A 27,703-nucleotide genomic window follows, 5' to 3' on the forward strand; every position below is an offset into this window, starting at 1 on the left:
CGCTCAACAGGAGATGCACGGTAGGGACGCTGTCGCAGAGGCGCTTGGGAGCCGGTGTTAATGTGATGGACAACGGTGTGCGTTTGGCCTAAGGACGTCTGCTGGCAATCAAACGAGCCACGAAACTGTTGAAGAAGTTCTAGAAGTTTTTCGCGGGGTGGTTCTTCAAGTTCGCCATCAATTGAGGAGCCAAACAAATTTTTGTTTTCGTGGACAATTAAATGGGCAGATGGCGTCAATGCATTAAGCTGCAAATCACTTTCACCATCAAGGTCGAAGATTGAGGAAACGTCTAAGTCTTGGAATGTTCCAATACATTCTCCGCGATGCAAGGTTGTGGGAGACGGCAAGGAATTTGTGACAAATAAATTGGTAGCGCCCGCCGTAATATGTAGAACTGCAAACGGCAACGCGAGGCTCTTGCGACTTTAGAATGTTTGGGAAGGCGTAAACAACACTACAGGCTTAGACACATCGGCACAAGATACGGGAACAAAGGATGCACTAGTCGGTGGTATGTCGATGTTGTCAGCGACAAACAGCTTGTTCAATGGAAATTCCGGAGACGAGACACACAACGCAGAGAAGGCCACTTCAGCACGAGCACAGTCGATAACCACATGATTACGAGACAGAAAATCCCAGCCGAGGATTACATCTTGAGAACACGCCTGTAGCAAAAGAAATTCAACGGTATACAAAACATCTTGGATGAGAACGCGGGCGGTAAAGGTAGCTGATGGTAGAATATAGTGAGCACTGGCAGTACGGAGAAACAACCCCTTTGGCGTCGTGGTAACCTTCCGAAGCAGGCGGCAAAGTTTTAAATCAATTACTGAAACGGCAGCACAAGTGTCCACAAGGGCAAAGCTACGGTAACCATCCACAAAAACGTCCATGAGGTTTGTCGGAGAAATGCGAGGACCTGATTCTTTCGACGACGACGCAGTTTGTGCCTCCGGGACTGCGGCATTTAGTTTTACGCGTCTCAAGGGCAGGGTCGACGGCGCATAGGTGACAGGGAGCGACGTCGGGGAGATGGAAATCGGTGACTGACTGAGGGAGGGCGGTCGGGTGAAGAGGATCTTTGTTGACGTGCCGTGTTGTTAAAGCGCCGAGAGTCGTGCGACGATCTTTGCATGTTGTCGCTCTGAGCGAGAGGGCGGCGGCGGCACAAACGAGCCACATGTCCTGCGTAACCGCAAGAATAGCAAATCGGGCGGTTGTCTGCGGTGCGCTATGGATGAGGAAACGCTGCAATCGGCCGTCTGAACGGAACAGGGATCGGTGAGGTAGCGTAAGTGGGCTGTCGAGGTGCTCTGGCTGCAACGACTTGCGCATACGTCAAGGGTGCGGCCTCCAGAGGTAATGAACGAGCGAAAGGCAAAGCTTCCGCTACCTCATCTTGTATGACGTGCCTTATGTCCGGGGCCAAAGGATGCGTTTGTGCTGGCTCGGGCACGTTCGATGAAATGGAGAGCTGCCGAGCGACCTCCTCACACACGAACTGCTTTATGCGAGCCAACATGTCGTTCTGGTTTCCGAGAGTCAAGGCCGCGATCGAATCACGTTGTTCCAGAGAGCGCCGTGTTTGGGCGCGTTGCTTGCGCAATTCGTCAAAACTCTGGCACAAGCTGACGAGTTCGGCATTGGTTTGTGGGTCCTTGGCTAACAACATTTGAAATGCGTCATCACATATGCCCTTGAGGATTTGTTCGATTTTGTCGGCTTCGAGCATCGCTGGGTTTACCCGCTTGCGCAAGTCAACAACGTCTTCAATGTAGCTGGTAAAGGTGTCTCCTGGCTGCTGAGCGCGCTCACGAAGTCATTGTTCTGTGCAGAGTTTTCGCACAGCAGCGCGGTTGAAGACTTGCGAAAAGGAGGTCTTGAATGAATCCCAGCTGGCAATGTTGGCTTCGTGATTGCGCAACCAGAGGCTAGCGACGCCGGACAAGTAAAAGCTTACATAGGTCAGCTTAGCCGCATCGTCACTACAATGATTCCCCACTACAATGATTATTGATGTAATGGACCCCTAGAAACTCTACTTAATTGCAGTTGGCACCCCAAATGAACTTACAATATGCTGTATGAAGGCCACTACTACAGCTCACGCTGTGACTGCTGTGTTTTCTAAACAAGGCTGGTGTTTTTCCTCTTGTACTCCTTTTCTCAGCACTGCAGGGGGCGCATATAACTGTCTGAAGTCATTTTTTACGTAGTGCACTCTTTTCAGTATAGCTGTTGCTGTCCTCCAAAACTAGTTTGTATTGAAAGACATATTGCTTCTCATTTAATTACACTGTTTTGTCTCCGATACTTGCGAAAGTTCCTCTTATGCAGCTCTTTTTGTAAATCCATGCAAGCATTAGTAAACAGGTGCTTTAATATCCTTCTTGTATCATTTAGAAGGGAATTGAAGGCCCAGAATTGTCTGACAACACATTCCGAAGGACCGAATGCAGACTGCAGGAAACAAAGAAGAAAGGATGTGTGGCAACCATGCACCTTAAAATGTTTGAAGATTTTCCTGATTTCAAAGCAAGTAAATATGCTTTTCTGTATTATTAGCAACCACTATTTCATCAGTACTTGATCCCCAAAAATAAATGTCACATTCCTACTCACTAGGAATTCAATTTGGAAACACCTAATTATCAATGTAAAAGAAATACAAATGCTCCTGAGGCCCGAATCTACTGAATGATACCAACAAGTAATCTTGTAAACATACTTAGTAAATACATTATTTGCTCAGAAAACACGTGCACTGTTGAAGAAAAATTCATCCAGGTTGGGTGTGAAAAGCTAGTTTCAACACTGTCAGTCTATCAGCACAGCTAGCTAAAAGACAGGCAAATTACAAGGGCAGATTGATAATTCAATGCACAGTTAAACTCAACATGGCATGAATGCAGTTATATATGTACGTAAGCAGCGAGTGGGTGCAACGTCTCATTGTGGTACACTATGAATATATATTCATTTGTAATGTGTTTTGGCTTACGTGATGCCATACATCTATTTCACAGTTCATTACCACTGAGACAACTTCTAAGCGGAAGCTGAATCAATTGAAGGCAGCTCAGCTGACGAGACTCTCCAAAGCCCTTTCTTCGAAACTACCTGTGCAGTTGGAGAAAATATTATTTTTCACCATGACCAGAATGCCCTTTCACTCGGAACATGATTTTTCAGGCATTATTAGCTTTGGCCAGACTGTTGATCTAAATGTTAGCCAAAGAATGAAGAATCTAGTGCATGAAGGCATTACATCAGTGCAAGAGGTTGAAAAATACAAGATATAATGTTCATCATGTGCTTTTTACTGGGAGAAAGCCTCCTCCCACAAGTTGTCGTGAATTTTACCCTACAAATAGAGACCTGGAGAACCACATTCAGCTCGCACATAAAGAAGAGAGGTGCAGTGATCTCGACCAAGAAAATGTCGTTCAGTTCACTGAGGAGCTTCAGAAACAGAGCCCGCGTGATCACTTCTTTGTGCATCCATACAAAGAAGGCTATAGTTCACCTTGCCGCGCCAATGAAGATGCTGAGAAATGAGTGTCTGTGCAATGTGGAAGCACCTTTATTTTCTGCAACCAGTCGTGCTTCATGAGTGAGCTTTTAGATAAATGGCTGCAGTGTAGTCCATACAAAGAAGGCTATAGTTCACCTTGCAGCGCCAATGAAGATGTTGAGAAATGAGTGTCTGTGCAATGTGGAATCACCTTTATTTTCTGCAACCAGTCGTGCTTCATGAGTGAGCTTTTAGATAAGTATGGCTGCAGTGTAGTCTGTTTAGATGCTACAAATGAAACTACCAGTTATGCCCTACCACTTTTTTTCTTGTAGTGATGACGCTAATGTCTTTCATGATAGTTGGTGCATTTTTGGTGAAATTTGAAACCACTGACTGAAAAAGTGAAGCTCGTCAAGTAATCAAGTCATGGAGCAAGAACCTGACCCCCGAATATTTCATAGTGGACTACTTTCAAGCAGAGATAGGTGCTATTAGGTGAATTTTTTTTCACGACGAAATTCAATTCTGCAACTTTCACCGTGAGCAAGCATGAGAGCGCTGGGTTCGTTACAAAGAAAATGGAGTAAAAAGTAGGAATCAGGTGCAGTCTCCTACACGGCATTTGGCCCATGCCACATGTGCTGAAGAATTCGAAGCTTCGTACAAGTCTCAGACAGTCAACAAAACCATTGATTTCCGGAATACATGATCACGCATTGGATGTTTGTATCAGATATGTAGGTGAAATTCCACCGGTAGCAATTGGCAGTTGTGCTTACCAAAAATAATGGCACAGAATCACAGAACAAGCTCCTGATGAAGTTTTACTTACATGGTGGACACGGCAGGAGGAGTTTGAATGGACTCATTACTGTTTTACTTACAGTTTTTCCCTCACCAACAGCAGAAGCTTGCCAGGATATTATTTTGTGGTGTGCATCATACAGGCGGTATCATGAACGTATCCCACAATATCTTCACAACAGGCCGCCAGCTGCGGTCAAGCACCTAAATAGCAGGCTTGAAACAGCACTCAGTTATTGCAAGGAATATGTATCCAGAACAGATAAACACAGTGCATTCAAAGTGAAGTACAGCGTCCCTGGTGTACGGCACACTGATGACTTTAACCATTCATATTGTGCGTGTCAAGACTTCGCACAGAGCAAGCTGCCGGGCAAGCATTTTTGTGCAATATTTAATCACAATGAGGACTTCAGATTTAATTCTTTCTCAAAAAGTTACAAATTGGGGCTACTTTTAACCACACATTCTAGTCAGGTGTCTACTGAAGCCGATTCTAGCAGCCAAATGCAAAGCTCAGAAATGCAAACAGACTACAGTCCTTGTGGGACCTTCCCCAAAAGAAGGTCACGTAACTTAGCCAAGCTGAAGCACTCCATTCGAGAGGCTGCAGAAAAAGTAAAAGGGCTGGTAGTATATTGCACAAATTAGAAAAAATTTGACAAGGCTCAATGGCACCTTCTTTTGTCCCAAAAGCTGCTACCAGAGTGTGCTAATACATCTGGTGGCATTGTATGGCGGGGCTTACCAACTAAAGTCTGCTCAGGAGAAAAGAGAGCTTCCGAGGTCATCATTTCGCCTTTCTGCTATTAAGAAAGCTAAACGCACTGTATTGGAACACTGGAAATCACGCGGCAGAGTGGGTGGTAAAGCAGACGGAAGTCGAAACAGCCTAAATGTTGCTCCTTCATTATAAAATGGCTTTCGTGTGCACCTTCAGCTGTTTCATATTTTGTCAGAAAATACACCCACAGTGAGCAAGTAGAGGCAGATGCTGATTTCAATATTAAACTGCTGGACAAAATAACATGCTAATGGCCAAGTACTCATTACTGCGGGCTTGCAGCTCTATTCAAAGAATAATAGATGTAGGTGCAAAGGTTGGTCTTATTACACGCACCCTGTGTAGAATACATGAGCATGCATTGTATTGCAAACAATTGTACAGCCTAGCGTCTAATACTGAACTCTAAAAAAATGGAAGGAAAAGGTTAAATTTAGAAGGAGCCATAAAAAACACATTCATCCCAATCCTTAGACAACTGAAAGCATAGACATCTGAATAGCCTGAGAGTGAAGTACAGGAGGCACAGTCAGATATGATGCAGTGTAGTACTTCCATTTCACTTTAGTGGTATTTCCTTAAGACCTTGATGCCTCTGTCAGTCGATTTGCGTCACTACTACCCAGGATACATTTTTTTCTTTTTGCTTCTCTGTACATAAGTCAAAACCTTTGCTGTGTCAGTAACTTCAAGCCAGTGTCGCATTTTATTTTACATGATTGTTTGAGAAGTCCTTAAATAGTTGTGCACAAGCATATCCTTAAATAAATTACAGAAGCCAACAAGCATTTTTATGCAGAAAATGATGCGCTAGATAGAAAAAGACATCACAAAAAAGGAACAGTAAACAGATTTGTGCTCGATTTGCTTAAAGGGGCCCTGTGACACATTTGGGAGCACGTCATTTAGCACTGTAACGCGTGTAGCGTTGGTTACTGAGATGAATGCAACAAGAATTATCAATATTGGTGCACGGAAAGTAAAGTTATGAGTCCTCAAAGTTCAAAACTCGAGCAGACGACGACGAGAAGCGTTCTCTTTCGCCTTTTACTCATCTGTTCACGTGAAAGACCGCTTCCAATCACAGCGTCCGTCTCATAAAGACATACCGGAATCATCACTTCATGGGGGCCTTCACACAATACTTTGCTACTGCTCTTCTTGACGGTGTTTAGACGATGGCGTTCCAGACACTGCGATCAGACTCAACTCCGTCTTTAAGGTATAAGGCAAAATTACTTCTTTATTTAACTGCGTTCGGAAGCGCTCTGCTGTCACTTGAGCGTCCCCGCGTCCCTCGCTCGCGCTCTTCTTCTTTCTCGTTTCCTTGTCCCAGCCCAGAACGTGAAAATTATTCAACATTCCCGGCCGCGCAAAGTTAAACACATAGTTCCAGTGCGTACAGTCTCTGTATCGGCCTGATCACAAGGTGACCGCCTTGCAACTTGATCTTGCAAGAACGACTGAGACTGTCTGCACTTCGGTACACTTCCGTGACCCTAGCAAGCTTCCATAGCTGGCGTGGAGTGTTGTCCGCATGCACGAGAACGTGGCCCCTTGCTTCAATGCTGTATTTGATTTCGTGTCGGCAAAGTGTGCAGATCGTAATTGCAACAGGTATTCTTTTTGCCAACGCTTCCAAAAACTTCCAACCAGCAGCTTCCTGTAGTTGTGTCTGCGTATGGCGTCTGATCGTTTGGAATTACTGTTGACTTCGTCAGCGGTCGCATACGGTATAGAAGTCAATATTCGTCCAAGGAGAAGTTCGGCTGGCGTCAAAGTGCAAGGTTCTCCTGCATCTGCCTCGATGAAAGTCAGAGGCCTAGAGTTTACAACTGCTTCGACCTGACCTCCGCCAGCACTGTCGATATTTCTTCGTAGTTCTGACGAGCTTTGCCGATAATTTTTGGCAGCGGAAGCTTCACTGATCGTACAAGGCGCTCCCACCATCCACCCCACCAAGGAGCATTTGATGCTATAAACTTCCAGAAAATGCTGTTGGTGCTGAGTTTACCAGCGACGTCCTCTTCAGAGAACATTCGGTTTAGCCGCTTTATGTCTGCCGATGTCTTGTAAAAGCTTCGTGCGTTGTCAGAATAGATCACCCTAGGTAATCCTCTCCGAGCTGCAAATCGTCGTAGGCACAGCAGGAAAGCCTCGGATGTCATTTCCGAGACAAGCTCGAGATGCACGGCTCTAGATACGGCGCACGTAAAAAATGCAACGTAGCACTTCGTGTCCCCTTTCTCCGTGTGTGCATACAGAGGGCCCGTGAAGTCAACTCCTACAACTTCGAACGGGTTCGTTGGTGTCACTCGATGACTTGTTAACGGAGCAGTCTCAGCAGTTCCTGGGCCCGCACTGAAACGCTTGCATATATTGCAGCCATGCAGCACTCTTTTTACCAAAGAGCGAGCTCGACAAATCCAGTAGCGTTCCCGAAGCTGCGTAAGTGTATCTCTAACTCCTCCATGTAAGACTTGAAGATGGGCTCTGTTTGCCAAAAGTGTCGAAAAGTGGTGACTAGACGGCATTATGATTGGGTGCTTGACATCTTGTGTGGAATGCATGAGGGATAAACGGCCTCCAACCTGAAGAATTCCGTCTTTGTCTGTGTAAGGGCGTAGTTCAGCGATTCAAGATGTAGACTCGACTGGTTGGCTGTTGGTCAAAGTGGTGAGTTCTTCAAGAAAGCTTTGCTCTTGTGTACATCTTATCCAATACTGTTCAGCGTTCAGGATTTCTGTTGCCCCGAGATGTCCTGTATGATTACTTCTTTTTCTGCATCGGTTAGTAAATCTGAAAATCCACGCAGTGACTCTGAGTAGCTGTTGAAGCCTGCTGTACCGTTGAATATCAATTATCGGAACTGGGAAGCGTGTCATTAGTGCGACGTGGACTGTTGTAACTTCACCTTGGGTGGCTTCCGCTACGTCTAGTTCACAGAACTGTAGGGGCCATTCAGACATCGGTTTAGTTAGCCACTCGGGACCATGCCACCATTTCGAGCTGCACATCAGTCTTTCAAGCGTCGCGCCACGTGTGAGTAGGTCAGCCGGGTTGTCCGTTCCAGGACAGTATCTCCACTTTGATGGATCTGTAGTGCACCTAATTTCATTGACTCTGTTGGCTATGAACTGTTTCCACTTTTTGACGTCACCTTTTATCCATGACAACACAATGGCGGAATCTGTCCACATCGTGTAATCAACTTGAACATTCCTCAAAGCCCTTTTCACGTATGCCAACATTCTTGAGCTGATCAAGGCAGCCAGCAGCTTCAATCGCGGCAGCGTCGTCTCCTTAATGGGTGCTACACGGGACTTCGCAATCAACAGTATCGGCTTCTCAGGTCTTGATACGACGTATATCGCTGTTCCGTATGCCGCTGGACTGGCATCGCAGAAAACATGTACTTGAAGCACATTGGTCTTCCTTGCTCCGCCGCACAGATAGCGAGGAACGACGACGTCTTGCAGTTGCGGCAGCTGGATGACCCAATCATTTCATTCTTTTTGCAGGTCATTGGATAGGACTTCATCCCAGCCAATTCCTCGTATCCACAGTCTCTGAAACAATATTCGTATGGCAATAGTATATGGTCCTACAAATCCCAACGGGTCAAATATTCTTGATGCTGACTGCAAGACAAATTGTTTTGTACCCGTCTGTGCTGTCAAAAACCGGAGTAGGCTTTCAACCGTAAAGTTGAATTCATCCTTTGCAGGATTCCAAACCAAACGCAGGACCTTGACCGACGTCTCGTGAAGAAGGACCATCTCATTACTAGTAGATTCCACTGAATTTTCAAGCGTGCGCATCAAATTTGCTAAATTTGTTGTCCATTTTCGCAATGTCATGCCGGCAGATTTCATTATTGTGCGCGCTTTTCGGCATAGTTTAGCGGCTTCCTCTTCTATGTCGGCACCAGTGACTAAGTAATCCACGTAAAACTACTCGGCAAGAGTTTGCGCTGTTTGTGCCATGACAGCCGGTGTTCTTTTCACGTGGTATAGAGTAGTAGCTGTGAGCAAAAATGGGCTACATGTAGCTCCAAAAGGCACTCGTGTCATCCTCCACTCTTGCAGCTTGCTTTTGGATAAATCTCCTTCTGCAAACCAGAGAAAGTGGAAAGCATCTCTGTCGTCCTCCCGAAACGCAATTTGAAGGAATGCCTTTTCTATGTCCGCGATAACTGCCACCGGGTGCGTTCTGAAGCGTAGCAGAATTTGCACGAGGTCTTGGTATAAGTTGTCACCCTATTGAAGGCAGTCATTAAGGGACTTGCATCCTTTGGCATGTGACGAAGCGTCAAACACCACTCTCATTTTCGTCGTCAGTGCTTGTTCACGCATGACTTCCTTGTGCGGCATGTAATATAATTTCGTCATCTCTGCAGGTACGTCACTGACTACTTCGGCGTGTCCTGCCCTCAAGTACTCCTTTATGGTACGGTCATACGTTTCGAGCAGTCCTTTTCTGGAGTTGAGACGGTTGACAAGCTTGTCCAGTCGAGTAACGGCTACTTGCATGTTGCTTGCAAGCTCGAAATTATCCTTCCAAGGAAGGGTCACTTCATATCTTCCGTTTTTGAAGCTAATCGTTTGCCAAAATGCCTCATGGTGTCGCTCATTTCAGGTGGCTTGTTTATCCCGTCCGTAATTCCTATGTTTTCAAGTTCCCAAAAGGAGTGCATTATCTCGTCGGAATTGGTAGCTTGGGCTTTTAGCACGCACACCATCATTTGTGAAGTAGTTGGTCGGGACACCAAGTGCGATGTGCTTCCCTGGAAGGTCCATCCAAGCTTGGCATTCAGTGCCATCAATGATTCGCTGCCTTCGCACCGTGAAACTTCGCCGATCAACACTTTCCACATCTGATCGAACCCGATAAGTACGCTGATGCCACTCTTAGTTGTGATAGATGGATGTTGGAGCTCATCGGTAACATCGTTTCCCAGCTTCTTGAAAGACGCAACGAAGGTTACGTCCATTGCAGTCTCTGCGATGTCTTGGGCAGATGCTTGGGATCTCTATTGCAGTTAAGACTATTTCCGCGTCGGAAAACTGGCTTCGCAGTCGTAGTTCCACAAAGCGACGCCTCTTGGCCTCTTGGTTCGATGTATTTGCGAAAGTATTGAAGGCTATTCGAGTTGCTCCCACGCTTTTCAGCTTGAAGTGCTTGGACAGATCTTCAGTTACGAAAGTCCTCTGACTGCCACCATCAAAAACGCCTCGTATGTAGTGGCAGGTGTCATCATTCATGGTCCATGCTCTGAAAGTCTGAAGAAAAACGGAAGTGGTACAGTCTTCCTTGACGGTTCTTCTTCCAAGTGATGAACAGACTGTCGTAGTTTTTTCGTAGTTCTTCTTAGCATAGCCTGACTTTCGCGAACACCTATCGGGATCGCACATGCTTGTAGCGTGTCGAGCTTGGCATCTGGAGCAGGAAATCTTCTTTTTGCAGTCCCGTGCCCGATGTCCTTTGGTGGTGCAGCGGAAACACCTTTTGTAGTTGGAGAACAGTTCCTTCTTCTGTGTCAGTGACAAGTCAGCTGTGCATGCTTCCGATTCGTGATGGCTGGACGAGCAGAATACGCAGTAGTCCTTTTTTTCTCGTACCGAGTTGCTGCGAAGCACAGATGACGTCGGTTTCCCACGCCGAGAGTACGTCGGCTGACTGGCCACGGGGAGTGTTCCATGTTCTCGTCCTTTGGCATCCTTAAAATCACTCTTCTCCAGGCTTTCCGGCTCGATACACAGGAAGTTGAGCACACGGTCCAGTCCCATGGGTGTAGCTTCAGCTCTCGAGTCATATGCCAACTGGACGGCACATGATCGATGATACTGCACGACTATATCCCGTGGAAGAGCACGCAATAGGATGTCGCGGAGCATTGACGAAAATGACGACTTGTGCACACCCAAAGTCTGTAAGCCTCGGATATTCACGAGAACTTGGTCGTACAAGCTGCGTAGCGCTTTGGTGTCAGTCGATGAACGGACAAGGCTTAACATCCGTAGCTTGGCAAAATATTCTTGCTCCAGGCGCGTCTTGTGCCCAAATCGCTTCTGTAGCATTTTGATGGCGTCACTGTAGCAACTTTCCGTCGTCGGAAGGCCCGCAATTACTGATGCAGCGTCTCCTTTAAGATACAGTCGCAGGTAATGAAACTTCTCTGTGGCAGTGATGCGATTGTTACTATGAACAATTTAATAAAATTGTTCCCAAAATTCAGTCCACTTGCATAGGTCTCCAAACAAAGGAGCTATTGTCAGTTTAGGCAATTTAACTTCAGTTCTGTCTGATGGTGCTACGACTGTCTGGGCAACTGTTTCTTGAGTTCCGGTCGATGTCCTTAGCATGCGATCTTTCTTGCTGAGAACCTCAGCGAGAATGCGCGTAGCAACGTCCTCGTATTGTAAGACAGCGTTATACTCGACCTCGAACTCCTCGTCAGGTATATGCTGCTCAATCTCGTTGTTCAAGTTTTTAAGCTCTTCGTTATTAGCCTTCAGCCTCTCATATATGGAGTTGAGCTGGTCATAGGAGGCAGAGTAGTTAGCGAGGAGCTCACTTGCCTCGTTTATAATCCTCGTGTTCTGTGCTCGCCGCGACGTCCGCTTCTACTTCAGTCGCTCCATGCCGCTGCTGTTGACTGGTAGCCGTCCGTAGGGTCCTGGTTTTCAATCCCGGTTCTTCGGCACCAATGTTTAGACGACGGCGTTCCAGACACTGCGATCAGACTCAACTCCGTCTTTAAGGTATAAGGCAAAATTACTTGTTTATTTATCTGCGTTCGGAAGCGCTCTGCTGTCACTTGAGCGTCCCCGCGTCCCTCGCTCGCGCTCTTCTTCTTTCTCGTTTCCTTGTCCCAGCCCAGAACGTGAAAATTAATCAACAACGGCATTGTTAGCATGGTTACTACGAACCACGTGGATCGGGTAGCAGACTCTTCCGCAGTCCAACTGTGTAAGATTCACACATACGCTCTGGGCGGGGTCACTTCTCGGCTTGCTTCCAAAAGGCGTTCTACGACAATTCCAGCGTCCACCGCCTGTCAGATTTTTGGATTGCTGAAAGTGCGGCATGTGTTTCCATCATTAGTTGCTGCTGTACCATAGCCTGGTTCGCAGGCTAAATGTTGTGTTTTTTTGTTCGGAAAATACATCATTTAGAAAAAGAACAATTGCTTTCTGAGAAATTGTAAAAAAAGTTCTTTTTTCTGTTTTAACATTGAATCGTATGACCTAGCCACCAGCATATGAATATTGCACGCTATTTGCCGCGTCAAGCCTATAAAAAGCGAACGTGGTCTTTGTCGTCACGTCACATGACATGATGTCGCTTCCCATAGCGAAAATAGCCAATGTGTGTCACCTCAGTCGGAAATCAAAGTAGTTTGTCCCGTGAGGTAAATTTATAACTGCGTAGGTTTCGGCATTGCCATTTGAGGAACGATATTGGTGTGTTCCACAGCACCAGAAGAACCGATGAAAAATGCATGCTCCAATAGTGTTGCAGGGCCCCTTTAGGTGTTCCTTCTTTGTGGTGTCCTTTTCTAATTCAGCGCAATTTTTCCTGCATAGAATGAACCAACTAGCTCCACAGGACGTTTTGATCAGTGCCAAAATAAATATGTGCCACATCATGTTGTAACATGCAACAGTATGTTTTATAGTGCTACCAGCAGTCCAGTGAGTACACCTAAACATCGGTGTAGAACTAACCTTTCGGACATCACTATATTTGAAAAGGTTGAAGATATGATCCTTCTATTTGGATCCTTCTATTTGGCCTAGTATATGTAATTTTTGTATTGAACTGACAGGTCATTGTTGAGGGTGTGAAATCTTTGGTCTTTTGTGTATTATTTGGGTGTGCCCTGTATAGATGTTTTTATTGGTAGCATAGACTATAATGCCCCAACTGAAATACAAATTAACAATTGCAATTATTGAAATTTTATAAATTGCACCTTATAGACGACTTATCATTTCCTGCAAAAAATTTGCATAGACAAACTTTTCCTTCCTCCATGAAAATAAATTGAAGTACACAACGGCTGCGTCTTTCGTTACGACAGTTCAACATGTGGCAACAATGCCACAATGCGGTCTACCTAACTGCTCGATTTGAACACCCTTTCTTGAGATGTCTTTGTCGGAAACTTATAAGTGTGATAAGTTTTTTTAGAGTGACACGAAAAAAGTAAAACTTTTCAGTGTCCTTGAACCACATGGTCTCCCCTTCTTGCATTTCACCTTGCAACAAATCTGGTGATCAGTGCTAATGCCAGGCAACTTTCGAGAGGAGCTGCCGAGATCAATCAGTACAGTGAGCACTAGGATATCAAATAGGTGTCAGCATTCATTCATCTGAAGCCATTACTTCATCGCCAAAGATACTACAACAATTGTTATTGCTTATGGTCTAAATTACCTTAATTTCTCCAAATACTTCTGAGTGTTTATTGATTATAAGTGCATTGGAAAACATTTAGGTGGCCGGTATAGGTAGCGTCGTTGTAGTGAAAGATTCAAGTATAATGTTGACAAATAGCTACAGCCCGATCAGGCACAAGTGACAGCTGCATTCTCGGTGAGATCAGGAGAAAAAGCACTGCTAAAACGCCTGTAGCATTTAGCAGTCATGATGCAAGGTGACTACCTGAATTTACGGTGCTTATTATTACATCTTGCTGCAGCAGAAATGCTATAGCACAGTTAACCATTGCAGGGACCCTTTATGTGCATCTCTTCGCAACCAACTAAGAAAACGTAATTGGTGCACTCCACTTCATTAATAGCCGAAAACGCGACACAATTATGCTATCACAAAGCAGTCACTCCATGAGCTTAGTGTACATTTGTTTGGAGGTCTTATATATAGTAACTGGCGATGCCTTATACAAACGAAGTATATATTAGCACACAAATTATGTGTGAATAGTGTTACATAAAACCATTTTACTGTTTGTGTCCACTGTGAAACTGCTTTGGTAGGTGGCCGTCCGTTGTAGATGCTGCGCAGAATGTAGTTGTACACATGTGTCAGTTTGCCCCTTCTTATTTGGTGAACATCTGAAAACACATGCTTGTAATAAAATAAAGTGTTCATGAACCACCATGTGCTTTTGTGTGAAATAAGTCTTACTGCTTTCGGCAGGGCTGTGTTCTAGTCAGGCATAGGTTTCAGCATAATTGCTGTACTAGCCTTACCGTTGGGCCTAAGCGTGCTCACTGCACGGGAACTTAGTCTCCTATGCCCATCGTTATCTCGTTAGAGGTTGTGGCAACATCAAAAACATTGCTGTATTATAGAACATCATGAATTGCAAATGAGTACCAAGATTTTTTGTTGCTGTTGTCATAGAAATATTCGTGTTTAGCTAACGCCATTAAAGAGGCTTTATAAATGCTGTTCATATAGTCGAACTCTTATATAAGATACACTCAAATAAGAGACAAAGTGGCATAAGAGAAACCAGTGTGCCTAGTTTGAAATAAGGGTGATAAGAAAATTCGCATGATTCTTCAATCGCTTCCCAGTGCATGTCTCTTATACAGGTGCTCAACGAGTCCCATGGCCCGAATTAAGGGTGCCCTAGGGGCCTGCCCCACCCTTCTTGAAATTTGAATGGAGGGGTGTGTTCTTCCGAACATGAAAAATGAAAATACTGGTTTTAAAGGCCCTCAGCAGGCGGGCCACCCATTAAAATTTCTGGCAACGGGCCTGCATTCAATTGTACAAGCTCTTGCGTACATCATTATGAAATCTGCAGGTTGCCCCGTAATGCATGAAAGTGTCTCGACAAGCTTTTCACAGGAATGGAACTACCTCTTTACATCCGTATAGTATAAAAACACACAGGTGGGGAAAATGAACATGCGCTGCATGATGAACCATTTGTGTTCCGGCAAAAATACGTGAACTGTCGGGAACTTCTCTACAGCGAACTAGCTCGGGCTGACCTCTCTGCCTTCTAATAAATTCTCACTACTACTCTGAGGTGAAATGTTTCAGAGAACTGAGGGGTGTGGTGTTTGCGAAAGACGTAAGAAGCACCGGCAGCACCACCGTACGAAAAAGACCTTTATTGTACGCAACACATCGAATATATACATAAAAGACAGACGCGCCCCCTGGGGGTGAAAGAACACAAAGTAAAAACCGAAACTGAATATAACATACTCCCTCCCTTATATGTAGTGATTAGTTGTTAGTAAGTGTTAACAAGAACCACCTATGCATGCACTGTACATTTTACACGCTGTATACACATACATATTTACACTACATACACACTGTGCTATACACACAGGCAACTAGTGGGTCTGATAGTCCTTGAGCCAGACCGGTGGCCGGCGCTCTCGGGACGGCCGATGGGGATGCTGCACGGCCGGAGATGGTAATGAGCTTGTAGAGCTCTGTAGTACGCCAGGAGACCGCGATTGCGGCCCAGGAGAAGGCGGCTGCAGCATGGCAGGCTCCGGTACAGGCAGCTGCGGATCAGGAGCAGGCGACTGCGGTACGGCAGACTGCAGTACGCCAGGAGGCGGCGGCTGCGACCCGGGAGAAGGTGGCGGCGGCAGGGCAGGCTGCGGCCCTTGAACCGGAAGCTCTGACTTAGGTAGCTCCGAACGTTGGTATGGTGGACTCGTGCCCCTCTCAGGAACCCGGGAAAGCTTGGAGGCGTTTCATGTGCGGCCGTCTGCAAGTCGGAAAGAGGCAGGTCTCCTCTTCCCCAACACCTCAGTTGGCGAGGAAAAAGAGCGTTCCCCCTTGAAGCGAACGGACGACTTCTTGATACGAACGAAATCATCCACAGCTATCTTTGGCTCCTTAGCAGCTCTTTTGCGGTCTGTGTACTCCTTACTGCTTTGCTGTTGAAGCCGGACCCTTTGGCGCAGTCGCGCCAGTTCCTTTGCTGGGTCTTTTGCAAACGCTGGTGCCGAAAACCCTACAACATCCAATATGGTTGAGGGCATTCGCCCATGCAGCAGAACTGCTGGGGCAACTCCAGTGGTAGCCTGTGGAGTACAGCGGTAAATAGAGAGGTAGTCCGTAACTGCTTGTCGGATAGGTCTCCTTTCGAGGAGTGAAACCTGGATGAAGTTCTTCAGAGTTCGATTGAACCTCTCGACTTGCCCATTCGCCTGGGGGTAATATACAGACAAATGAGACAGCTTGATGGCTCGGTTTTGAAAAAAGGTTACAAATTCACGTGAAGTGAACTGCGGCCCATTGTCGCAAACAATCTCTTCCGGGTATCCTTCACGGGCAAAAACACTGGTTAAGAAGTCTTTCACGGTGCTTATGGCCACTTCGCTGCAGAAATATATCTCTGGCCATTCGGAATGGTAATCGACCAGTGTTATAGCAAATTGGCTATTGTGAGGTGCATGTTCCAATGGGCCAACAATGTCTAGGCCCAGTTTCTGCCATTGCCTTTCAGGCCAGTCAATAGGCTGCAATGGCGCTGCCAATGTTTTGGCAGACTAATCTGCCTCCAGGCAGATGTGACAGTTTTTCACGGCAGATTCAGCTTGCTTATCTATTCGTGGCCACCAGAATAGCTCACGAAGTCGCGCCTGTGTGCGCGTGATGCCCGGATGTGCCTCGTGGGCAACGGCGATGAACTGAGCCGTGAGTGAGGACGGAACAACGAGGCGTTCTGCGCGCAGTAGAAGGTCATCAACAACAGAAAGTTCTTAGCGCACAGAGTAGAAAGGTTTTGCTTCCTCTGGTATGGACTTTTGTGGTGGCCAAGAACCAAGCACGAAAGACTTGACCGTTTGCAGACAACCATCGTTGAGGACGGCTTGCTTGAATTCTTCCTTCGTCACGCAAGCCGACTAGACCAACGACACAATTTTTTCATCCTTGGCCAGCTGTGCCTGCGCGGCAGGAGCTGGCAGCCGAGAAAGAGAATCTGCCACCGTGTTTGTGGATCCCTTGCAATACTCGACAGTGAAATTGTAGCATAGGAGTCGCGCATTCCAGCGTGCGATTCGAAGTGGCCTTCTGCCACGTCCTTGCGAAGACAGCAACGATACCAACGCCTGATGGTCCGTTCGAATCTTGAAATGGCGACCCCAAAGGTAAGTGTGCCATCGTTCGCACGCCCAAATGCATGCCAACACTTCGCGTTCGCCGACCGAGTACTTTCTTTCCGCTGGTGACAAGGTACGAGACACGAAAGCCACTGTGCGGAGCTCATGGCCATTTTGCTGCTGCAGAACGGCTCCCAGCCCACAGTCAGAAGCGTCGGTCGACAGGATGACTGGAAGTGATGGATCGAACATGTGGAGAACTGTACTTTAAGAAAGCATTTCCTTGACCCTCCGGAAACTGCTGTCTGCTTCGGCTGACCAGATGAATGGCTCATTCTTGCGAAGCAGAACGCGCATAGGCTCGACCACCTGGGCCAAGCGGGGAACAAACTTGGAATAGTATTCTACAAGACCCAGGAATGAACGGAGGGCAGCAACATCTGTTGGCACTGGAGTGTTAACTACCGAGTCTACTTTCTTTGGAAGCGGCGAGATACCTTGTGCAGTGACCTTATGCCTTAGGAAAGAAAGTTCTGGAACGTCGAAGACCCATTTGTCGTTCAATTCCAGGCCTGCGAACTTGATTTTCTGCAAGACCTTTGTTAGGTTCAAAAGATGTTCTTCTGCACTTTTCCCAAAGACTATCACGTCATCAATGTAGAACAACACACCAGGGCAGCCATCCAGAATTGTGGCCATCATCTTCTGAAATGCCGCTGGGGCAGAAGCTAACCCAAAGCAAACTCTCTTGAACCGAAAAAGTCCTTCATGCGTGATGAAGGCTGTCAGGTCTCTGCTGTCAGGGTGCAAAAGAACCTGATGGTAGGCAGAAGCCAAGTCAAGTTTTGAGAAGTGTGTCGCGCCTACCAAGGCATGAAGGAGTTCCTCTGTATGAGGCAACGGGAAGCTGTCTGGTACAATAGCCTTGTTAGGCTCCCGAAGGTCAACACAAATTCTGATGGTGCCATCTTTCTTGTCAACGACAACAGTTGGCGAAACCAATTCAGAAGCATCGATGCGTTCGATGATGTCAAGACTCAGCAACCTGTGAAGTTCATTTGACACTGGTTCCCGAAGTGAATATGGAAGACGGCGCAGCTTCAAAGATACCGGCTGAACGCCTTGCCGAATCTTGACACGATGCGTGAACCGCTTAGCAAGACCCAACTCGGGACTGAAAACTGAACCGAAGTCGTGTTCCAAGGCTGGCGGAAGGTTTGCTTGCCTGGGTTGCTCTATTGACTGCATCGGAATGTGACAAGGTGTCGGGTCATTAACACGCGGTGGCGGGGCAACGGACGTGTGCAGGCACTCAAGGGTGGAGCCCTGTATTCGAAGATTTAGGGCCTTAATGCCGTCAAGGCCTATCACACAAGTTCCTTGGCGAACGATGTAGAAAAGAAGTGGTGCAGAGCGCCCTTTAAACTGACCGTCTGCCTGGAAACAGCCTAGCACGGAAATTGGGCGCTTCGAATAGTCAAACAAAGTGACATGCGGAGCTGGGAGGAGCAAACCGCTTTGAAAATGTTGGTGAAATTCTTGCTCTGATAGAATTGAAACAGACGACCCTGAGTCAACAAGGAATGACAACTTGACATCCGCTACGCGTACTTGTATGTAAATTGCGCTGCGAGCGGGATGCTGCACAGTCAAAACTTTCTCAGAACTTCCCCCTGACAAAGCATCGTCATCGATGCCAACTTCACGAATCCTGCCTTGCATTTGACGCTTGCGGTTGCATACTTTCTGAAAGTTGCCTTTGATACCGCAAAACAAACACTTCTTTCCCTGCGCAGGGAACTGTGACGCTGATGCGCGGTGATTCCGCGAGCCGCATCGGAAACAGTGTGGTGAAATGGACCGGCTATCGCCGTCTCGCCGAGGGTGGCGGGGCCCCTGCGGCGCACGCGAACCGCTAGCGCTTGGAGAGTTTTGCTGAAAATGCGCTTTTGGCTGGAAATTGAATTTTCGCGAAGAATGCAAATACTGGGAACGACGCCATACAGAAACAGGCTCGACCGAAGCAGAAAATTCCTTCAGCTCTTCAGCTGCTTGCTCAAACTGAAGAGCGATCCGTACTGCGCTCTCGAACGAAAGGGAGGAACCCTCGAGCAGCAACCGTTCACGTACGCGATTGGAAACAACGCCGGCTACAAATCGGTCCCGCAGAGCATCATCTTGTGAAACAAATGAACAATGCGAAACGAGCTCCCGTAAAGCAGCAACAAAGTCATGAACGGACTCGCCTGCGTGTTGGCTGCGGCGGTGGAAACGATGATGCTCGACGACGACGTTACACGACGTGGAAAACTGCTGCCGTAAGGCGCTGAGTGCAGCCTCGTACTCGTCAGTAGCGCCCGCGGGAGGCTTCTCTTGTACTTCCGGTGCTGCGGCGCTTCCTGGTGCTGCGGCATTTGACCCTGCAGGTAAAGTCCGGTAAACACGCTGCCCTTCCGCCCCCAAACAATGCAGAAGAATGGGCTTGCGTCGCGCTGGTGGGAACTCAGCTGCTCCGGACGCTAGAAGGTAGACTGTTAAGGTCTGCTCCCACTCGTCCCATGGAAGTGACGGCCGGCCGGGCGTCGGGAGGAATGGCTGCGGCGGAGCAAGGCCGGAGAAACTCATGGCGGGGCGGACACGGACGACACTCGATGCTGAAGGTAGCTTGACGTGTTTATCCCATCCTCGTCGCCAATGTGGTGTTTGCGAAAGACGTAAGAAGCACCGGCAGCACCACCGTACAAAAAAGACCTTTATTGTACGCAACACATCGAATATATACATAAAAGACCGACGCGCCCCCTGGGGGTGAAAGAACACAAAGTAAAAACCGAAACTGAATATAACAAGGGGCTTAACTTCCTTGGTTGCAAACATGAAAGGGCACACACAACCCCACAGAATACCTGTCTCAAGTGGTGGTTTCAGTATGTGAACTAGTTTGTGACTACATGCTCATACCATTTTTAAAGATCACTGAATGCATGTAATACCTGCTGAAACTCGCTGAATGAGGGCAAGTATGTGACGTCAACTTCAGCAGCTGGCTTTTCTTTCTCAGCAGGGAATTATCCGTCCATTTGGACAGATGTTTCAGCAGCTGGCTTTTTTTAGCGGGAAAGATTCATTCATTAGAACAGGTGTTGAGCCACCGAGAGGCCTGAAACCTCTGGGAGCTGTGGCACTGAAGCAACAACGATTGAAGCTGCTACTGCAGCTCATGTGATGAAGCACCACACTGTGTCTGCGCTGCAGATTCTGTGGTGAAGGCAGCTGCTGTTTGTAAATTGGCAGAAACGAGCACCTTCAGGGTCATGTTCATCTGTGTAGCTGAGATGGTTATGAAACACTCAAATAAACAAAACTTCTTCCATTGGTGTCATGCCCAATCTTTCACCATCATGCATTGCCTCCTGCTAGTTTTCTTTGTTTAGGAGGAGCTGAGGTGTGAATCCTGTAACTGAACAGCTACTGTACAATTTACGCCTCATGCGTGCATTTTTAAATATTTAGGTCACCTTACCAACGGACCGGCATTCCACTGTCTTCCGAGTTGCCACTGTACTCGGGGTTACCTTGCGCACATTCTTTTGTGTGGTTGTCAAGATATGAGATGGTGAAAATAAACATATTATGTTACACCTGCACTTTTGATAAACTATATTTTATACATCGCACTGTCCTTGTGGTCATGTAGTATTAAAATCACTTCATATAATATAGCTTGTGTATGTTTTGTACAACAACAATACGCTTAGGAATATTATAATTCTGCTGGTTTTTATGATAACTTCCCTGGTGCCAAGTTATGTTTTAAAGAACACCAAATCTTTTCTCATCTGGGAGCTGAGAGCTCTGGAAATCAAGTTGCCTTATCCAGCATCAGCTAGTTGCACAGTGTGTGGCAGCATAAAAAGGTGTTACTGAGTTATCTTCCATAATATGCGCCAATGCTATTAAACAACTATAAATTCCACTTGAACGTTTGTGGAGTGCCAATGTACACAAACAGAGCAAGACTAACTGGCTAGCAGCAGAAGGTACGAAGATTGTGCCACACTCTCCGACATTTTTCTGGGGCAGTGTTTGATGCTGAAAAGAGCAGCAATTTCTTTTACCACAGTCGGAATGGATGACAATGGTATTAAGGGTTGTCTTTGCATTTCCATTAACACATTTTAAGTGCAACAATTGCATATAGGTAGCATGAATTATTTTATGTGTGTGTACTAAAACATGTTGTCGAAAAATCTTGTGTAATACTCAAAGAGGCTGGACAGTTTATTGTATTGGTATAAAAACTACTTTGGCATTTTTTCACATCTCGGATTGAATAAGCACATTACTCTGCATGCAGTTCAACTAATTAGCAGTTCCTTTTTTGATGAGCTGCCAAGTTCTTGTTAGATGTGAAGCCAACATTTCATTGCACTGCTGTGATTTGGTATCATGCATTATGACGTAAACAGATGGAGTAGTGCAGTTATACAATTCTTTTGTTAATAGACACTGTGGTGCAAAAATTTCTCGGCTTCTTTGTTTTCCCGCATGATAAGCCACAACGTAAAGCTGCATGCTTATAATCGGCCCCGCAAGCAGCCATAAGCTTCTTGGATGAATTTTCCCAAGCACAGTCGAAGAATTAAACCACCCGTCAATCAGTACGCTTTCTATTGCAAGGCTGCTTTTACAAATACATAAAAGTGCACTCACACCAGCAAATAAATGAACAAATAAAACATATGAGCCACAGTTGAAGCCTAAGCATCAACGCACTTTAGACGCCGGCACTGCAAGACGGTTTGTTAGCGCGCCCTGCTATTGCTATTCGGCATGAATAAAACACGAGTAATCGGACCGTGGCCTATCAACGCCGTCAAACACGTGTTACACTATTGCGGGGCTTTCTTTGAGCTGATCATGTATAACATGAATGCCGCACATTTGAACCTGCATTTTACAGCTGGCCCTACGAAGTATCATCATCATCATCATCATCATCATCATCATCAGCCTGATTAAGTTCACTGCAGGACAAATGTCTCTCCCATGTTCCGCAAGTTAAGCCGGTCATGTGCTAGCTGCTGACAATTTATACCTGCAAACTTCTTCATCTCATCTGCCCACCTAACCTTCTGTCTCCCCCTAACCCGCTTCCCTTCTCTGGGAATCCAGTTAGTTACCCTTAATGACCAGCGGTTATCCTGTCTACGCGCTACATGCCCGGCCCATGTCCATTTCGTCTTCTTTATTTCAACTATGATATCCTTAACCCCCGTTTGTCCCCTAATCCCGTCTGCTCTCTTCTTATCTCTTAAGGTTACACCTACCATTTTTCTTTCCATTGCTCGCTGCGTCATCCTCAATTTAAGCTAAACCCTCTTTGTAAGTCTCCAGGTTTCTGCTCCGTAGCTAAGTACCGGCAAGATACAGATGTTATATACCTTCCTCTTGACGGATAGTGGCAATCTACCTGTCATAATTTGAGAGTGCTTGCCGAATGTGCTCCACCCCATTCTTATTCTTCTAGTTACTTCAATCTCGTGGTTAGGCTCTGCGGTTATTACCTGCCCTAAGTAGACATAGTCTTTTACAACTTCAAGTGCACTATTACCTATCTCGAAGCGCTGCTCCTTTCCGAGGTTGTTGTACATTACTTTCATTTTCTGCAGATTAATTTTAAGGCCCGCCTTTCTGCTCTCCTTGTCTAACTCCGTAATCATGAGTTGCAATTCGTCCCCTGAGTTACTCAGCAATGCAATGTCATCGGCGAAGCGCAATTTACTAAGGTATTCTCTATTAACTCTTATCCCTAACTGTTCCTATTCTAGGCTTCTAAAAACCTCCTGTAAGCACGCGGTAAATAGCATTGGGGAGATTGTGTCCCCCTGCCTTACACCCTTCTTGATTGGTATTCGGTTGCTTTCTTTATGAAGCACTATGGTAGCAGTTGATCCCCTGTAGATTTCTTCCAGAATGTTTATATATACTTCATCTACGCCCTCATTCCGCAGTGTCTGCATGATGGCTGATATTTCTACTGAATCAAACGCCTTCTCGTAATCTATGAAGGCTATGTATAGTGGTTGGTTATACTCTGAGCATTTCTCTATTACCTGATTGATAGTATGAATGTGGTCAATTGTTTAGTAGCCTGTTCGAAATCCTGCTTCTTCCTTTGGTTGATTGAATTCTAATGTTTTCTTTACTCTGTTAGCAATTACTATGAAGTATACCCTTGTACAAAAAGGCAGCCTTGCATTTTATAATCAGTTTTGGAAATCGCGAACCGGCAAAAGTCTTTCAGCGTGTATATAATTATTGTGAAGTGGGCCACATTACATTGAAGAGACACAGTCATTATAGTTAAAATTAACGTGGTTACAAAGTATTTTCTGAACGCACCCGTGCGAACCGCGCTTTCAGTGCGTGTCGCACGATCCGGATCGACCGTGAACTTACCTTTTTACCAGGAAGGAACAAAAACGGCAGTGCGTCAGATTTGAGGGGATGCCTCTTCACATCGCCGCACAAGCAAGGAATTGCGTTCGTAGTCTTTTAGCTTTAAGTGGCGACCTCATACGCGTAAATCCCGCCGCCGATCTTATAAGGGCAATCCAATGCACAGCAGCCACTCGGTGCGCCTGTTGTTCTTTCCCTGGCGCACAGTGTCGCCCCTTCACTTGTCACCAACCAACGAATTTGCAGTCCACATCGTGTCAAAGGTGATTCATGGTGTCGCCAGTGTATAGGTGTTCTGTGGTGCCACAACAACCGCGTGATGCCCACTCGTTGCGCCGCTCACATGGAGCGTGTTGGCACAAGGTGTGGGATCCAAGCAGACAACGTTCGCCCTGTGCCGGAAGTTCCGAAGCTTAGTTGTAAACTGCGATCGTCTTCTCTTTCTTTGTAAAAAAAATTAAGAAAATAAATCGTAATATGTTGTACAAATTACGAACAACGTTTGTTTCCTGTTTATTATAAAAAAATGCCTGTGCTGAATGTTCCACAGCCATTCTGATCGCCTGAAAACGATGACGTAAATAGGGCAGATCGTGTCGCTTCTTGTGTGGGTGGTTGAAAACGCGTTTGGCTGAGTCGCAGCGATCTGCAGCGATCTCTAGCGATTCGCCGCTTTAAATCTTTGCAATAAATTACACAGTTTATGCAGAGAGCTCAAATCGGTCTCTCAATTACCGTTGGGACTTGGTCTACCAGCCGAATGTGCTAGTAAAACCGCCAAAACTGTTTCAGGGTCTCTTGAACACACAACCCAATGATGCTCCCTCAAAAGCTGTTATGTCGCACCGAAATCTGCTGCCTTCAAAATATGCACCACATGTGATTTCCGACATACCACTCGGGACGATCCCTAAGCTGATCGTGCTACTTTAGATCCCAGCGTTAACAAAAAAGTTCAAAATACTCCCTGGTGGACTTAAACATTTCACTTTGTTGTATATTGACTATATGTACATACATACAGTGCACATTTTGCAGATGGCTCAGTCACGCAGAGCACCTCAGCAGAAGCTTTCACTGTGCCTCACATGGGAATCACTTAATACTTCAAAATAGCAAACCAAACATCCGATACTGTTGCTGAGCTGACCGGCGTCGGACAGGCTGCGTGCTACATTTTACTGCAGAGTCCAGCAAAATGGGCATTATTTTGCGACTCCAAGCCGGCACTTCAGCTAATTAGAAACTACATGAAGCAGGACACTGCACACAGTTCTCCGGTGTATGGCATAATGAATAAGTTGAATAAGACATATCAATCCAGACATACCATTGCATTGCAATGGATTCCCAGTCATTGTGGCATAACTGGCAATGAACAAGCTGATGTAAAAGCGAAAATGTAACACACTAACGACGAAGTCATAATTCACTTTTCCTGATATGACATCAACGCCTTGCTGTCTAAAAGTATGAAGACATCTATGCAACGACTGAGAAATGATGTGGATTATCGCCACGAGCACACTTATAGGCTTGACTCTTGTTGTTGTTTTTTTCGCCTTCCGTTACGAGTAAGGGGAAGCCAGGACACGCTGCTACGTATGCTGGGGCTGGGTGTTGCATACACGTGACGACGCTTATGCAAGACTGGGCAGGAGGAAAATCCTAAATTCAATTCTTGTCACATGCCAAATGTCACATGCCAATTCTTGCCACATGCCAATCACCTCCTGTGCGCTTAAGATATTGTCTTTCGACTGCGCAAGGAAGGCGCAGTTGAAAGACAATCTCTTAAGCGCCTCACATATTACCTAGGGTGCCAACCTTTTCCAAAAAAGAAGCCTTTGGGTGCCTGGGAACGTGTGGATCATGCCCTACGCAGCTTAAAACAGCCTGCTCACATTTCTAAGAAAGGCAGGTTTGGATTGCTATCTTTAAAACATCTACTAGAGTAGAGACCTGTGTACATTTCCTATACTCCGAACGAGATATTGAGCGTGGTGACTCGTCGTGCTATCTCATTATCACCCCTCATCATGGCCTCCTTTTTCTCTTTCTTTTCCTTACCCCCGTGAAGGGTAGCAGGCTAGAAACCCACTTTTCAAGCCAACCTTTTCTCCTTCTGCTGACTAAACACCTTCGTCTGCTTCTTCATTGTCACAAGACAATAAAAAATTGCACAAAATTCCTGGTTAGTGTGTAGCGAATGCCAGCTTATCCAAAGAATGACGAAGGATAGCGTAGTCAATGTTGAGCTACAACACAAAAATTATGATTATTTATGACGTAGTTTCATTTCTGACTGATTATGCTGTATAATAACTAAAGCCACACGAGCCCTTCTACAATGTTTAAGGGCAACATCACTGTAAACCACCTGTGAAACCTGCACTGTGTGAGCGGTGTGTGTGCTATGTGCAATGTGTATCTCCTCTTCCACACTTTCTCTCTCTTTTTATCTCTAATTTCCCTCTCCCCCGTATAGGGCAGCTAACTGAACTTAGTCTAAGTTACCTCCCCACCTTTCTGATATTCTTTTTCTCTCTTGAGAAATGTTATTTGTTTCACATTTCTGCGAACATAACGTCAGATCTTGGAATCGATTCTGCGTCATGAATGAGAAAATTGTTAATGCGACGGAACTCAACGTTTGCTCAATATGACTTGTCTGGCTTTTTGACCAAAACAAGGAAAGAATCGTAAGGCGACTTCATCTGTTCGATTTTGCCCACCCTTAGCATATCGGCCACTTCTTTCTCGACGAATTTTTGAGGTAAAGGGATTTTGTTAAAGGGTATTGCGACGTAATCAAATCTTCAGTTGTCGTTAGTTTAAGACGACACTGTAACGAATTCGTATTTCCTGGGACATCTGAGAAAATATTCTGGTAGTTTTCAAAGAGATATTGCACTTCAACAAGTTGGTTTGAACTGAGAGCAACAGATTTCCGAATGCTCGCAATCCCGGAAGTCTCCACCGTGATACTTGGAAGGGCATTATCGGTCACGTCTTCTACCACAACGAACGATGGCACCTCTGCAGGTAAGTTCGGTAGGCGCTCCTGTTATTTTTTAGCATGTTTATATGAAGGAGTTTTTTTTTGCGCGTACGATGTCAATCTAGCAGTCAAAGTCGTTCCTCTGTGCTGTGACTTCAAAAGGTTCCTTCCAGTACATAGGAAGTTTGTTGTGGTTTGTTGGAAGAAGATCCAAGGCTCCATCACCCACCATGAGATGGCAGTGACGATTCTTTCTGTCGTAATACCTTTTTATGAAGACGCTGAACCTTTTCAAGTACTCTGAGCGCCACCTGTGAGGTTCGAGACAGGCGTTCTTTGAGTTCGAGGACGTAACCATACACAGTTAGGTATCCTCATCGATCTCGTCTTTAGTCCAGAGTTCTTTAGGTAATGTCAATGGACCCCGTACTTGCTGGCCGTATATTAGCTCGAAAGACAAAAAACCAAGACTTGGTTGTGGAACCTCTGTGTATGAAAACAGCAGAGGAGCTATGTATCAATCTCATGGCTTTGGTTTTTCCTGGCAAAGCTTACGGAGCATCTTTTTGATAGTTACGTTAAACTGTTACACCAATTCCTTGCACATGGGAAGGTACAGAGTCGAACTCAGTAGTTTGATCCGAAGTGTAGGCTGTTTACCTCTCTCGTTAACACCGAGGTAGAGCATGCCGCCTGATCACAGAAAATTTTTTTCGGAAATCCTACACGTGAGAGCATTTTTTCTCGCTCTTGGGCGACACTCGCTGAATCAACAGCCGGCAACGGTATCACGCTAAGACACCGAGTGGCAAAAGCCCCCAGAGTGACGATATACTTGTTACTTTTTTGGAAGGTTTAATAAATATAATAAAACGGCAAAATAAAAAAGAATGCGTAATTCTAGGGCTTATTTTAACGCCATAGAGAGCTAACAGTTTTTTTCTGGGTAAGCCACTCCAAAACATTACCGATAAAGTGGCGTCGAATGCAAGTTCTCGCGTTTCTTAGCTGCAGATCATCTGTAATGGTTTTCGTAAGCAGAAAAGAAAACTTAGCCTATCTTTATTGTGCCT

At 45.9% G+C, this 27,703-nt stretch overlaps 1 protein-coding gene across 1 annotated transcript in view; it reads right to left on the reverse strand.

Moving 5' to 3' along the window:
* Positions 1-15,439: 15,439 nt before the first annotated feature.
* The window catches only part of LOC142765461 (uncharacterized), a 53,544-nt gene continuing 41,280 nt past the window's right edge, over positions 15,440-27,703 (reverse strand). The window contains exons 2-4 of the mRNA XM_075866504.1: positions 18,911-19,851; positions 17,487-18,493; positions 15,440-15,779 (exon numbers count right to left, since the gene is read on the reverse strand). Of these exons, the coding sequence (XP_075722619.1) occupies positions 15,440-15,779; positions 17,487-18,493; positions 18,911-19,851 (2,288 nt within the window). The remainder of the gene's footprint in view (positions 15,780-17,486; positions 18,494-18,910; positions 19,852-27,703) is intronic.

The sequence above is a fragment of the Rhipicephalus microplus genome, chromosome 1 (genome assembly GCF_043290135.1).
Source record: "Rhipicephalus microplus isolate Deutch F79 chromosome 1, USDA_Rmic, whole genome shotgun sequence".
Lineage (NCBI taxonomy): Eukaryota > Metazoa > Arthropoda > Arachnida > Ixodida > Ixodidae > Rhipicephalus > Rhipicephalus microplus.